Source organism: Zosterops lateralis (genome assembly GCF_965231275.1).
Source record: "Zosterops lateralis genome assembly, chromosome: 15".
NCBI classification, from domain to species: Eukaryota; Metazoa; Chordata; class Aves; order Passeriformes; family Zosteropidae; genus Zosterops; species Zosterops lateralis.
In genome coordinates this window covers 2625834-2642248 of record NC_139775.1, presented here as the reverse complement: position 1 = coordinate 2642248, position 16415 = coordinate 2625834, and the positions used below count along the sequence as shown (strand labels likewise).

Sequence of the window (16415 nt, the reverse complement as noted above, 5' to 3'; positions counted from 1 at the left end):
GAGCAACAGTTCTTTTGTTGGGCTGTTGAAGTTCTCTCCCAGCTCCTCCCTGTCCAGCTCCCTACCCAGCTGTGCAGGCAGTTGGAGTGGCACAGTGCAGGGAGCAGTTCCTGGGGAAGTCCTGGTGGGAACAATGGTGAGAAGGAGACACAGGAATGCTTTTCCTTGATGCTACTGCTGTTGAAGAATTCTGTCTCCTGAAATGACAACTTTACTCCCCTCTGAAGGGGGGAAAGGTTTGCAGTGCAGAGTTTTGTCTCTCCAGGCTGGTTTGTGTGTGTTTGGAGAGAGTAAGAAGTGCAAGATTTTACTTTTCTTAAGTTTTAGTTTCCCCTTATTTAATTTAATTGCTGAATGAGGCTAAAAGGTTCTCTCTTAAATCTGTCTGAATTAAACAGTCTATGTATTAATTGATTTATTAATTTATTTTCACTGCTAAAGACACTGAGGCAAAGCAAACCAGGTCCTGTGTGACTTGGAAAACCTTTGGTCTTGAGCCTTTGTGACATAAATGGCTTCTGTAGTGAAGTCATTTTTGCACTTTAGTCCTGCAGATTAAAGTGTTCTACAAGTTTTCAACATCCTCTTTCCCCTTCACTCAGGGTAGCTACTGATGCCATGTGATTGCTATCTGTGTTTTAATGGTTTTGGTTTAAAATTAATTGATTTAGGCTGTGTGGATGTAGTAAGTTTCATCATATTTAATCATAGCTTTTAATCTTTTTGGTTATTCTTCAAAACATATCAGAAAGCAACGTTCCAAGGGGTTCCTAAAATCATCCTAGCCACTGACCAGAACTTATGGGGAATTAAATGGTAGTCTTTTAACTCAGAAGGATTCACAAGAGATGATCTATTTTTGCCAGGGAGTAGAGGATGCTTCCCCATACTCAAGATCTCTAGTGAAAAAATTGAAAGGTGTAATTATAATGGCAATGAGAAAGATTGCAGGTATTTTCCATGTCCTAGATATCTGAAATAGTGGGGAACTTGTTAAATCATTTAAAAAAATCTTCTCAACACATGCTAACATATTACTTAACTGAATGGACCAGGTATTCGTGAGAAAACTGCTGAGTAAATCTTAATTACAGGATGGGCTTAAAAACTCCTGGATTGTGAAAACTAAAATAATCATACGACAGTGAAGTTAATTAGATCCACCTCCACAGTTTGAAATTCCTTTTCAAGTAGCTGATCTGATTACAGTTGTAAGGAATCTGGAGCAGCAGAGGAAGTACAATGCTGATTATGTCTGAATAAATAACTTGAAAATCACAAAGATGATTAAAGTTTCTTTAAAACACCATGTGTTTTTAATTTCTGCTCATGTTCTGTCTCTTCTCATCTCCTGCCATTCATAGACCTGATAGTAGCAATTTCTTTTCTGTGTCCTTTGCACCCCTCTCTGCAGCACAGAACTTGTAGAGGACCCTGTTGTCCTTTAAAAAAAAAAAGGGAATTCAGTGACAGAAGCTGGAATAGTTCTCTGTTGTGTGTGTGTCAGTTTCCTAGTTTAAATCAAATTAAAATGCAGAGAAGTTCTTTGAAGGGTGAAGAAATAAGAGCCTACAGCCCTGTTCATTTTAATGGATAAGAATGCAGTACAAAAGGCAATGAAAAAACAAGAAAAAAAACACTCACTGAATTTTTCCAAGGTCTCCCCAGACAGCTGAACTTGCCTGTGAAATAAAGCCTGCAGAGGCAGAGGTTCTGCAAGGGTAGTATCGTTTCTTCCATTAAAATTTTTGTTAAAAGCTGCTCTCTAACACTGGGGATGCACCATTGACATTGAAATGTGCCAGAAGAGCTGATAGCCCCCAGCATGACCTTGGGATTCCAGGGGCATTTTGGGCTCCTTGCCTAACTCTGACTAACCCTTGGCCTGGCTGCAGTGCAAGAGCTGCTTGTACACATTTATAGACACCATGAGCATCCCTTTGAATTTCAGGGGTTTCTTTTTTATTGTTAAGGATTTGTCTGAAAAAAAAAAAACCCAACCAAACAAAAACCCAAAGCAAACAAAGCTCCATTAAAATGCCATTTTCAGTAAAACCCCTCAGTTATTGCCCAAGAACACAGGGGCCATGTGGATGCTCTGACTGTGTGCACCAGCAGCACTGGGGTTTCCTTCCTGCCTTATGTTCATCTGCCTCTAAAACCCAAAATCCAAACTGTGCCATGATCCACAGTGTCCCATGAGTAATGAGCAGTGCCAGTGGTTCTGGGGAAACATGGCGATTTCTCTGCCCCCTGAAAAGAAACGAGGAGGAAGGCAAAACTTCTCTTTTTTTTTTTTTTTTTTCTTTTTTCTTTTGCAGACATGGGGGATTTCATGGACACAGACCAGAGAAAAACAGTGACTGAGGGACAAGCTGCTGTTCTGAACTTCCCACACATCCTCAGCCATCCGAGGCCCCAAGTGACGTGGTTTAGAGACGGGCACAAGATTATTCCAAGCAGCAGAATGTAAGTCAATTTAAAGCTCAAAATACACCCACCCTAAAATATGATTAATTATATTTGATAACACAGCTTACATTTTAAGTACACTAATTAAGGTTTAAAGAGAATAAAGTAGTCGTGTTCCTACTAAGTTTGAGATGAATTACTATTTTAAGGCTGTCTCTGAACTTCTGAAGCAGTTTTGACAAAATAATTCATGTGGTTTTAATGGTCCTGGTGCAGCAGAAGGGGCTGGATGTGCAGAATGTCTGAGCTCCCTTCATGCTATTCATTTTCATGATACATTTTGGAGAAAGGAATGTTCATCTCTCAATTACGTTTACTTGAGTGCACTAACTGAATGAATTCTGAGGGTTTTTTTTTCTTTTAATACATGAATCTGTGGGGTTTGGTGCAGAGTTATACTCAGTACAGCTTTCCTCACAATAAAATTCCAGCTATTGTTGATTCTTTTCATTATTCTTTATCCAAGCACAGTTTTATTTATTTTTTACTAATTAGCGTCTCACCCCTAATGACACAGTACTTGCACTTCGATTAGTTATTATCTCAAGGTGTGCTCATTTATCCTTTTCTGAAACAGTGATGAAGCCACCCCTTGTTTTTATCTGCATAGTTTCATTCAGAGACTGAAGGGCTTGGCTGTAATATTAAAAAATGTGGATTAAATCTTGTCTCATTTATTAGAAAGCTGTTGAAATGCCAGGAATGTTGGTAGTTAGTTTTTAACTGTGCATCACATTTTTGTGTGTTCAAAGGGATAGATGTTCTAGCAAATGACAGTAATGGGGGTATTGCTGTGTTCCAGGAGTGCTGAGGCTTTAGAGTTTGATTTAGAAAGGGAAAACTTCTCTTAAATTTGAATTTTGCTAATCTGTACAGTACATTTTACTGCTATGTGCCTTTTTGAAACATGAAAGCTGGTATTAGAGTGGCTTTGAAACTGTAAAAATTAGTATTGCAGGGATGTGAAGAAACGATGTAATAATTTATGAATAATTTAATAGTAATTTGATGGGAAACAGCTGGAAGATGAAACAATGGGTTCCTGGGCAATCTCTTGAAGAGAGCTAAGTGACAAATCCTGAGTTATTAACTATTAAGGATCTACTTCCTCCACTTCTGCCACATTACAAATTTTGTGTTGTTGATGCTGTGAATGCACAAATCAGGAAATTGCAGATAGTGACAAGGCCTTGTTCTCCTGATATCTGAGAGTCTCCTGGGAACCCTTACAGGGAACAGAGCAGAGTGACCAAAGCAAGCCTGCAGCACCTGAAAAGGAGATTTGCCTGACTTCTCTTACAGTTTAGGGAAATAGAACTGTGTACATCGTGTATTTGTTAATATAAAGATCCTGATTTTCACCTACTATGCTTTCCTCTTGCTCTTACCCCCTTGGGATTGCTGGGGGAAAATCACCTGTAACTGAGGTCCTGCTTACAAATGGGAGAACAGCAACACTGGCTACAGCAGGGGTGAAATACACCTCAGGATTTCCATAGAAATTCCATTTCCCTGGTTAGAAATTTTGTCTGAAAGGAAGATTTGAGGAGATTTCTCTGGCCTGTGTAGGAATCTCTGAGTACTCCTGCAGCTGAAATGCCCATGCTGGAAGTGTGAGCCTCCTTGGGAGTTTGATAGATGGTGCAAAGTGAGCCTGATACATTCAGGAAATGACAGATTTATGGTACACACACCAATCATCAGAGCACTCTGTGTGCAGCAGGGCTCAAAATATTGGAAAAACCAGGGAGCATCCACTCACATCTTGAATTTGGGAAGTAAATATGGCAGCCCTATAAATACAGGAGAGCTGAGACGTGGAGAGGATGCATGTTAAACTGTGAGAAATGGGGAAACATCTTATGGGAGCTGATTCTTACCTGTGGAGCAAGTTGTGCATTTCAACATGTTTTTTTGTGCACCAGGAGGTATCAATTTCCCTGATCAGTTTAGCCAGTGATCCAGTTAGGCTGATGCATCAATCTCACTGGATCTCCTGCTAAACTGGTCAGGGAAATTGATACAACCACCTTGTACGATGCTCTTTAATCGGATTAAAAGTACCTTATATTGCTAAATCAATATAAAGCTTTTTTAATGCTCTTAAACAAGCTTACAATGATTTGGCTGAATCAATCAGCCATAATTTCATGTGTCAGCTGTAATAATGATTTCTAGGAGTGACATTGCTGTGGTGCATGAAGAGTGAGGACATCAACAGTGCTCAAAATGGGAAGAACAGTGGTGGTTATGGTGAAATTCATTCAAATAGTTGGTTAAGTCTTACTCATGCAAGGACCTTAATTTGCACATGCTTAACACCATTTTTATGCCATAGAAATGATCCTCATGCTTGTGTGCACAGATGCGCCTCACTGGAGTGGGAACAGAATTGTCCTTAGGTGAGAGGTACAAAAGATCAAAAGTAACACTAGTTCTGAGAATAAAAAATGAGAAATTCCTGAGATGTTTCAAAGAATGCCATTTAATTGCCTTTGCAGTAAGGCTTTCCTAGCAGGTTTAAGGTGGTAAAAGCTGATGTATTCCTCCTTCACTGTGTACCAGTATTCAGGACACTTCTAGGGAGGGGCCTTGCCAGTTATTCAGCATCTCTGGGCATCCTGTGCCAGGGCCTCACCACCCTCAGCAGGAAAAACTTCTTCCCTATATCCACCCTCTTTTAGTTTAAAACTATCCCCTCTTGTCGTATCACTGTGTGCCCTTATCAGTTGTTCAGGGTGACAGGGAGAAAAGATTCAGGAATAGCTTTGGTTTTACCCTTTTTTAGATCCTACTCTGAGAGTGTTCATGGCTGTGACATTTTCTGGGAGGAAGTTTCCTTTGGGACACAGGCAGGTTTTTTTACAAACTGCACACTCTATTTAATTTCACTGCTGGTGTTACTCATAGTGGAATTTCACAGTAAATAACCACATATTAGTACCTATCCTAATGGTGCTGGTAATATTTTGTTAAAGCCTGCAGATAAAAACAGGAATAGGATGACAAGTTGCTCTTAAATGAGTGGGCATGTAAAGTCAACAAATCCCTGTGTAATACAGAAATGTGAAGCAAATGGCCTGCACATACCCCAGGGGTTGTTGTTATTGTTTATGACTTTAAGGCAGCTAACAACATACCTGCAGCAGAGTCAGTGGGACATGATGGTGTGCATTTAAAAATTCAAGTCCAAAAAGTCACTGTCATCCCCTCCTCGCTGAGTGCAGTGTGGGTGTACATTCATTTCAGCTTTTGTGCATTCTTTGTCACCAAAGCCTCAGCTTGGTGTTTTCAAGAGGTGTTTCTAGAACAGAAATAAGCTCTGTAAAAGAGAAGTATGAAGTGGAGAATTGGAGAGGAGGCCAAAAGATCAAGAACGAGAGAAAATGAGCAAGGAGAAGATTTAGGCCTTGAGGTGTTTGTTATTATTCTGCTTTCCCCAAGAAGTTCTAGAAGAGACTTCACATTACATCCAGACAGATTCATTTCCAAATACACCAGCAGAGAAATGTGGAGTTACAGCTGCACTGTTATCCAGGGTCTTGACTGATGGGATGATTTTGCCTGTTTCCCTGCACATCTTACCAAAACCAGCAGCTCTCTAAAGGTGACTGCATCAAAAGAAATTGCTACTCTGGGATGTCAAGTCTTCTGCTTGCCTTGCCTGCCTGTACTTCATGAGGCTTAAAAGCAAAGCACATTTAACTTTCTTTACACGAGCACAAACAGCACCTTGGAGAGGCACAAAGGACAGTGGCACCGTCAGGATCTACAATTGCCTTTCACTTGTGGCACTGAGGAATTAAATTCTTAGTGCTCTTAAAGGATTTTTTACCTTTCTCTAAATAAAGCACTTTTCAGAGAAAAGGTTCATTCCAGCCATCAATTCATTCAATTCACTTTCTTTAAGGAGAAAACTTCTATGCAGACGTTATTACTGTCTTCATTAACTTCCTTCCAGTGAAACTGCTCTTCCCCATGTAAGCTGCAGTTAGATGAATATTAACTCATGTCCTTTGTCAGTGGAACTATGTCTGACACAAACCAGGAAAATTCATTTTTTGTGTATAAAGGCAGTTCTGGGGTGTCCCTTTCAGCAGGGTGGACATTTAGTCACTTAAATAACTCCTGAGGAACTGAAAGACTTAACCAATGCACTTCATCCCCCTGGGCAGGGATGCTAATGGCACTGCCTTCAGGTACACGTGGGTTAATATCTGTGTTTTGCACTCAGATCAATTCATTATTGGATGTATTTGGTCATTATTAACTCTTAGAGACTGAAGATCGTGGAGAGTAAAATACATTAAGGACAAGCAACTCTCTCATGACTTGCTGTGATTATGACCACTCACAATACTTTGCAAATAGGCAAAGCTGGTGCAAATTTATTAGACATTTGTTAAAGTAAAATTGTAAATATATTAATGGCAGCCTTAAAAAAAAAAAAAAAAAGAAAAGTAGCAGTTGCTAAGTAGGCTTTAAAAGATGAGAAAAAATTAAAGTATCTAGAAATAATACATCAAATTTGGAGCTGATAATATGATAATAGCATTAGATTTGGTTTTGCTTTGATGATAGCAGCTGACTTAATGTGCCATGTATATATTTTTCACTTTATAACAAACGCCACTTCATTTTTCTGTGAGCACTTCTAGTGGCACAGAGCATCTCTCTGCAAATACCAGCCTGTCATACAACTTAAGCCAGTTGCACGTAATTACTTTTCACATACACTGGATAATACTTTCATTAAGATGGTGATGATTATCATTACTGAACAATAAATTCAGAGACTGTCAACTCTGCAATGTATTAGCTGTGCAATAATTTTAAAGAAAAAAATTTGCAGATCTGTCTGCTGACATCATGAAGTGACACCTCTCAGCAGTAAGAAAAAAGTTATTGGGGAAAAGCCCAATAACCTTGGGTTTATCTGTATGTACCTTCACAGGCTCCACACTAAGGTCAGTACCTGAAAAAAAAGAATATTTGGTAGAATTAAATTATTCACTTCAGCTAAGATTCATCACCACCACCCTGTAATTAATTTATTTAACCAAACTTCTGCACTGAGTAATTTCAGTTTGGAGGAACAGGCAGCACCAGGGATCATCTTCCAACAGATTCAGTGTTCTCCCCAAGGGCTGTATGGGTATGAAGGACTGTAGGGAAATCTCCCATCATGTCTTGGAGTGCTCAATTTGAGGAGTCCTGGCACTGCCAGGGGCTGTGTGAGCATCACTATCTGTCAGGGCTGCTGTGGGTACCACTGTGCTCAGCAGAGGGAAACAGCAGCCCCACAGGGGAAACAAATCCCAGGATTATTTCCCAAAGCTGTTTGACTTGTCTGGATCCCACCTCGCTGCTTTCCTCTCTGCACATCGTTTGTTTGCCACAGGTTTTAAACAAATGTGTCAGAAATTAATTAGTTCAGCCCTCTGCACTTCCCAGGCTGGTTGTTGTTGTTTGGTTTGGTTTGGTGGAGGGGGAGGAAGACTGAGGTGGCACCTGGGGACAGTGGGATGCTGAGTGCAGAGTGGGTGGCAGCAGCACAGCCCCTGGGAGGTGGGAGAGGCACAGCAGGAAGAAAACATTGCTGCCAAGGTGCAGCCCTGGTTCTGTACTTGAGGTGTTTTGGTTTTCTGAAATTCTTTTCCCAGGAAATTTTCTGTAAACAGGAGAAATGTTTTTGTAATTGTATTTATGTTATTCATTCTTTTTCTTAGGAGGGACTTCTTGTTGATGTCCCTCTGGTCTGACCAATATGATTGAAGAAGTTTGCTTTTGTTTCACCCATCAAATTGGTCTGTATAAAATAGTATAAAAGGGAGACACATCCCAAAAATAAAGGAGTCATTTTCAGCCTTCTGAATCTCAGAGTCTGTGTTTCTGTAGTGTAAAACAACATCACCAAGGAACGTGCCTTTTAGCAAGGCTCATTTGGAAGGGGATTCTTCCCAGGAGAGGCACTCGGGCTGATGAGATGAGAGGCACATTTTGGGATTTGACCAATATGTTTCATTACAAATTTGGACCACAAACCACGGAGGGTTTTGTAATGTATGTTTTTTTCATAAGCCAGGGGAAGTTGCTGCCATTAGAGTCGAGCTGTAAAATCCATATCTTTGCTAGGAAAAAGTGGATGCTTGCAACTAATATTGTGCTTTCATGGGTCTCAGCTGCTCACAGTATCTTCCAGGACAATCTTCAGCGGCTGTAAATTTCAATAAAACCTCAAAGATCACTGTCTAGGAGGAAAATCTGACTGTTGGATATTGTTTTTCCTATGATGATCACATATAAAGAACAAAATCATTTTATGTGCGACTCCCCTTATTAATCATAGATCTGGAATTTGTAAAACAAAGGCAATGGAAGTGTCACTAGAAGGAAACCTTTTTTGCTCTAAGTATGATTTACTTATCACAGCTTGCAGTGAAATTGATTTATGAGTTTGTTGCTTTCTGGGGACAAATGTACTTTGAGAAAGAAAATATGGGCTGCGAAAGAAGTGTTAATAGCTTTACTCTTGGAAGGTGAATTATATACTATTTTTAAAAAATCATCCTCAGTCCAGAGGTGGGTAAATATGAAGACTCGTCATCATATTTTGAGGCTCACTTTTTGCAGCTGCTGCATTTTCTAATCAGAACTAAAGATGCTATTAGGGACAAATCATGAATATAATCCTTTAATAACTAATGTGCTTTTGTGGAAAAACCATTTTTCTGTCAATCTTTGAACTACTCTGCCTACAAATGGAAATATTTTAATATGCAGCCAAGATAAGACTATTTAAAAGTGTCGCAGTCATTCTTAAGAGCAAATATGCAAAAGAAAACTGTTGCTTTATGCTTAAAAAGTGGCAATTGTTCACAAATCCTCGGGAACAATTTATCTCCTGTGGCCCCTCACATATCTCTGCTTTTATGGAAATAGATGCAAAATGCTCGTGATTTATCAAATATAGCAAAAGGTGATGTCTTATGTTTATCAATCAACTTTTATTAATCAAAACTGACTGAAGTAAAATGTATCTGTCAGTTCTTCCGGCTCTGTACTACAAGGGATTGTTAATTTTCTTTCTATGCAGAAAAGGACAAATTCTGTCTTGCCTCATGATTCCAGTGATTTTTATGTGATGTGAAAAGGTGCTAAGACATATAAGTTTGTAGCTTTAAGATACAGGTTTATGTGGAATACTTTAAAAGCCTTTCATTTTGGCAGATTTACTTTTATCATGAAAACTGCTGTGTGATTCAGGAAAAAAAAAAACCTAGCAAAAAGAAACCCCCAAAACCACAGAACCTGGCACTCTGGGGATGCATTGTGGCTTTTGTGGTTGATTTGCATCAAGTCTACTTTGTTAAGAGTGTTCAACTTGAATTTAAAGAATTTGCTACATGGGAGCAAACACGAGGCAGTTTAACATGAATTAGTGCTGCAGGGAGAGGCAGGAGCTGGCAGCCTGTGCCTTACCCCAGTGGCCCAGAGTGGGCAGTGGATCTGCTTTGTGCTTGGCCTTCACCAAAGAGGTTCCCAATGAATTTAAATCCATCCCAAACATGCTGTCTGCAGTTCCACGGGTCAGTCTGACTGGTGTGAGAGGAGGCGTTTTTGGCTCTCGTGAAACTTTGCAAAGGCATCTTGCAATTAGAAGTGAGAAAACAGTTGAATTCTGCCAAAATGTGTGTGAAATCTATTTATCTGCTGCTTGTTAGTGCTACCTTTTATTTCTTAAAGCATACCTGTGGCTGTTTTTATGTGTTACACAAATCCCTTGTTTTACACGAAAGGACCAATCCTAGACATAGACAGACAAGGCAAATGCTTATTGGGGTGAGCACAGCCATCACTTGCTCAGCTTCACTCTCTTTGCTTTTCTCTCTAAATTCCCTCTTCACTTTTCTCTCCAAATTCCTGCCACTCCAGTGGGGAAAGAGTGGAACAGATCAACCTGTTTTCCATAGCAGGGCAAAGGGAAAGGATAAGGAGTGGAAATGCTGGAGGAAATCTCTTCCTTCCCTCACCTCTCAGGAGTGTCAATGTCTCAGGAATGTAGCCCTCACTTTTCTTTAGTTTCTTCCCCAAAAAGGAGCTCTAGTTGAGCTTCTCAGCCCAAACTCCCAGCAAAACCCCTGTGCTGCCACTGATCCATCCCAGACCTGTGTCCCCCCGGAACTCCCCTGCAGTCTCTGGAAAACTGAACATTGCCAGCGTTTTATTTCTGTTTGTTGTGGCTTATTTGAAGAATCAGGACCTAATGTGTCATTGAGAAATAACACAGGAGAACAAATATCCAGCAATTTCAAGCTTGGCTCCTTGAATTCTCAGAATTGAGGTCTAAAGGAGACCTTGTTTAGGAAAAGCACTTGAAAGCATTGCATCTAGGGGCTGTACAACAGCACTTTTTTCCACAACCTCAAAGCCTATTCACTTTATAAAATGGGATTTTGCTAGATTTTAATCAATGATTTTTCAAAAAACCTGCATTTGCTGTTGTCATTCAGCAAGCACGACCATTTGCAAGAATTTTAACGACTCTGCTGCTGCCTGCCAGCTGCCATGTGTTCCTTCCCTGCTCCCTGCATAAAACCTCCTCGCTGCAAGAGGACTGCAATACTTTCATAGTAATCACTAGTTCAAATCACTGATTATTTTAAAACATCAAATCTCATTTTTGGCAATCCATCATCAGTTTCCATGGGAACTGAAACTGGCCTCAGCAGCCACAAGAAGCAGAGTTTATTGGGATACTTACACATTTCAATGGCTGTTGTTAGACAGCTGCATTTTCTGTTTAGCAAACAGATATTGCTGCAACAACCTCATAATACACTTTAAAAATTCTATATACATTTCATTTTAATGCATTTATGTCTTTATTCATATTTTTCACAACTTAGCAGAAATATTATGATGGGGGAGAGGGAAATGTCAGTAATTTCCATCATATGCAGTCAATATTGGATGTTTCCATGCAGTGTCTTCACTGGTGTTTTAACCAGGGCTGTGACAAAGAATGGAAAAATGCCCTGCCTGGAGGGGCTGAAAATAGGTGGAGGCTCCCACTTTTCATGTGCAGCCTTGTCCCTTGGTAATCTTACCCCAGAATTTCTGCTTTCCAAAGTCTGATTTCCTCCAGACCTTTGGCCCCAGAATAACCATTTCCCCAAGGCTGCAGCTCATCTTTCTGCTCCAGAGCTCAAATTCTCCCAATTCCTGCGATTTCTCCACCATTTTTAAACCCCATTGATCAAATCAGCAAAGAGTAGCAGTGTAGATTTGAAGATGTTCTGCTGTAGATTTGTGTGGAGTATTTCAGTCTGGAAAGGAGTAACTGGGCAACTACTTGATTATAATATTGATATGAATATGTATCAGCTTTTTTTTTTTCTTTTCTTCCAACTGCTTTAGAGTGGAAATCATTATTTTGGAGTTTGGCATTATTTTGATTCAGAAGTGAGGCAGCCATTTAAGACAAATCTCAAATCTTGGAAAACCATTCTACTCCCAGAGCTTCTATCAAACAAACAGCTCTCATCTTCTCTAACACTGATTTTAAGTTAATTTTATTATTGCGATTTTTAATCTATTTTAGAAGAAGCATCTTGAAGAAATCCTGTAAATAGGTCTTTATTGTACATTGATTTAAATATTCCAACACAAGAAATAAACTAAAATGCCACTCATAATTTAATTAAAACAGGGAGTTGGCAAAATCTTCTTGTTTCAGAGAAATAAAGAGAAGTGTGTCTTTAATATTAGAATGCCTGATAGCTTCTAATCCATGGCTGTCAGTGCTAATTTCACTAAATAAAAGACTTTATGGTGCTGAAAGGTTCACTAATCAAGATTCATAAAGGTACAATTCCAGTTGTCATCCTCTTATCTCTTTGGGAAGCCACTTCTATACACGAAACAATTCCTGAGTGGAAGAAAACACCAAGCATAAAGTAGAAAATCGAGTGTGTAAAACACACTTTGCTTTTTCTCCTGAAACCTTGAAGGTGATGCTGGATGGATAAAGGATCTGGACATCATGGCTGAAGTTTTGAATTATTTAAGCAAAATTATTTCATCAGTAGGAAAATTTGTGACTGAGGATCAACTTTTAGAGCTCTCTTTTCTTGCTGGGAGGTTTCTGTCAGTGAATTGTGGGGTGTCTGAGTGCTGACAGTTCCTCTGAAACCTGCTGCACCCCACGGGATATTCCCTTAATCTGCTCTAACTCATCCTGTGACTGGTAGGTGTGAATTTTCATCATTTCTGTAGTGATATACTCATTTTCATCAAATGCAGCACATCTTTGCTCATTCCATAGGTTTGTTTGAGGTGGCACAGACGGATTGCTCTGCACCAAGAGCAAAGACAAAACATTCCATTGGTGCTCTTGGGTTTTTCTGTAACTTGTGAGGGTAAAGAGAATCTGCACCATTTAAAAGAGTCAAACAGCACCACAACAGCTCCAAGGTACCCAGCCAGCTGCCAGGTGATTTCCTAATAATTTCAACTTTTTCATTTTCTAATACTTCATTTGCACCTCTGAAATAACACAGTAATAAAACCTCCCTTTGTGTAACATCAAAGTACTTTCTACAGGGTTGCAGTTTTTACTGCCATGCAGATCTTATTTTAAAAAAATTAAAATCCATTGGGTCGTTCCTCAGATGCAAATGTCGAATCTCTTTTTTTATTACATTGCAAAAGGGATTTACCAGAATTATGAAAAGAACTCTGAGCTTGTGCTTTATAAATGCTAATATAAAATCTAGTATTTTAATAAGTTTTTTAAATTTACATTTTTGAGTTCATTGAGGGAGCTTTGAAGGTGCACCTTCTCCCTTTGACATTAACTTTCTGTTCCAACATTTCCTACTCCTTTAATAGAGTCATACTTTAGAAGCTCTTTGTACTTCAATCTTTTAACCATTAGAGAGAGTCACAGAAGATCTGGTTGCCCTCTGATTTACAACAGAATTGTCCTGAGCCATTTGGGTGTGTAAATGGCTCATCTTATTCTTTCCAAATCCAGCACAGGGTCTTCATCATGAATGATAAAAGGACGTTATCCAGGGTTTGGGTTTTGGTTTGTTGGGGTTTTTTACCAGGAGTTCTACCAGTGATGTGTTTGGTGGATTTACATAAATGTTCATTTGTGTGTTTGCACTCAAACTTTGGAATTTTGCAGCTCCTGGGAGATTTTCAAATCAAATGCTCTGGGTGCAGGTAACCACCTCTTTTTGCTTTGGATCATTGTGTGTTCCTGCACTCACTTATCTTTCTGAAAGCTGAAATAATGGTAAAGGTAATGAAATCTCATGCTTCAGGGCATATGCTAATGCCGACAAATCTATTTCACGTTTTGTGAGGTTAATTAGTTAATATGTGTACAGCATTTAGAGCATAATTAATTTTAAATTTATGCCAAGAATTGCTCCAGACTGATCACCTGTGGAACTCAAGAGTTAATTTCTTCCATATACGCTGTGGAAATGAAGAACATTAATTTTTTACGTAATCTGTGTTTGTTACTGACAGATCATTTGTCCCACAAGAGTAATATCTGCTACATTTAGTTTGTTTAAAGAACAACTAATCCTGCTCAGTTGGATCATCAGATCACAGCTGCCTGATGAAATCTGGGAAACACTTAGAAATGCTTTGGATTCACACTTCATCCTCACACTGGGAACCCTCCCAGTGCACAACCAGGGCTGCTTTTCCTTGCAGGGGTGATCTTCTACCCCTCACGGGATCACAAGTGGCTTGAGGTGGATGCTGCAAAAATTCCAGTGCTTGGAAAGGAGGATTTGCATTGGCAATATGAGAAGTGAAGCTGGAATATATTTGTGTAGTAGAAAAGTGGATGTTCACAGACAGAATTTTGAATAGTTGGGACAGACTGGGGGGAGGAAATCAAACCCCACCAGGTCTTCCCTCTGTCCTCCTTCTGTGGGAAAAGGGTTATTTTCAATGCACTGAGTAAATAAAAGCAAATAATCAAAAAATGCTTTCATAAACTTGTTCAGGGATGATAACCTTGACTGAATTTAGGGGAAGGGCTGAACTGCTTTCACTGAGAATTTTAGTTTTTCCTCCTCAGAGGGTGCACATAACTTACCTTTGTTACTCAATCTGTGTGCATTTGCACTAGAAAAAAGATATTATTATAAGATTTTTACCCCATATTATTTTTAATTAGTAAAATAGCTCAGAATGAGATTTGTAATTACAAATTGGCATCAAGTTGAAGTATGTTGAAACAAGCATTTCTCTACAAAGCTTTATTTTCACGGAGCCCAAAATGGTTGATACTTGCATTGCATGTTGTTCTTGTTTGTTTTATGATTTTTCCTGGAACTATGTTTGCTGTCATTTGCAAACAAGAGAGATCAGTCTGTTATTTACTGAGGCTGAGTAAATCACAGAGTATTATCCAGTTAGGAGACAGTACACAGAGTAAGCAGATCAGGAAAATGTATTTCAATGCCAGCTTCATTAAGTCGATAATCATCTCAATATATTCCCTTACAATTTCAACAATTAGTAGCCATAGTTTTCTTCTCGTGATTATCTTTAATCAGTGGCACAAAAAAAAAAAGCTCCAAGAAGGATTCCATGGCAATTGGAAGCTTCCAGAAAAATGTTGTCAATGCGTGGAGCACTGCAGCAACCAGCCACAGGGCCCAAATTTGCTGGTTAGTTCTGTATTCTGAGGAGAGAATTCATCCCAGTGCCACAACAGCAGCTCACCTCTGAGGAAACACCTTCATTTCTGTCAGAAACCATATTTTACTGCAAAAAATATCCTTGCTCCCAGATTCCTCAACAGCAGGACATGGCCACGTGCAGAGAACGCTGGGGCCACATCGGGGTGGTGTTGGGATTTAGGATTCTGTGACTGCTCCTGTCCCCTGGCAGGATTATGGGCAACTGCTCTGCTCTTGCAAAGCACTTGGTGTGTTCTTAGCTTTAACTTTCATGCTGGGGTTTCAATTTCAGTTTCTGCTGGTTTAGCTTAAGTTTCTGAAAGTTTTATTAATTTTGTGGGTTTGGTTTTGATTTTGTTTTTTCCCCAAAAATTTCTTCTGAATTTCCAGGAATAAATTAAAACAAAACAATAAATTTATTTACAGAACATAGAAGTAAATAATGCCATGAGAAATGGAAGAAATGGCCTCTCTCAGTGTTGTCCTGAATTGGGAGACAGTGAGGAAAACCTGGAGCTGGCTGTGCCCTGTGTCTCTCCTCCCCTGCCCCTGGCACTCCCTGGCCTCACCCAGCCTGTGGTCACAGGGTCACTTTAGGGACTGTCTGGACAGGCAATCCCAGCCTGATTTTGTCCAAAATCCACATGCTAAAGCCACTTCTGCATCTCACAGGGCTTTGTGCTTGCACTGTTAAACATCTTGCGTGCTTTGAGGAATCTGCATATTTAGAATGATGACATTTGTTTCAGAATCAAAATTCAACAATCCAAACCTTCCTCTTTGTTCCTGCCTAGAGCTGAACAAGAACCTGGTATTTCCTTTTCTTTTTCACAAGTGTCTCATACTTGAAGTAAACAAATTTCAAAGGTGTCTAGAGTTGCACACACACGTTAGTCTGGCTTGAATAGAGTAGCTGGATTCTTGATGTGAATCTTCAGTGAGGAATGAAGCTTCATGAACATCTTTTGTTCATTCAGTGTAGCTACTCAAGGTATATTATTATTTTTAGTTGGCTTATCGATTTTAAATAAATGTTTATGTGAGATAGAGTGTTACAGTATGTTTTGTAACGTGTCATAAAATTTGCTGAGAATCATCTGAATTGATCACACCCAGGGTGAAAGACACTGATGGAGCGTTTCCATGGTGATTTCTTGTTTTTCCTGATCATGTCTTTTAATTCTCCCTCTCTCTAATATGTTAGACAGGTTGTTCTTGCTGGTAGCT

At 39.5% G+C, this 16415-nt stretch overlaps 1 protein-coding gene across 1 annotated transcript in view; it reads left to right on the top strand.

The window, feature by feature from the left end:
• Positions 1–16415, top strand: part of SDK1 (sidekick cell adhesion molecule 1) — a 393752-nt gene that overhangs the window by 116051 nt on the left and 261286 nt on the right. Inside the window, exon 5 of the mRNA XM_083872526.1 lies at positions 2322–2469. Within this exon, the coding sequence (XP_083728652.1) occupies positions 2322–2469 (148 nt within the window). The remainder of the gene's footprint in view (positions 1–2321; positions 2470–16415) is intronic.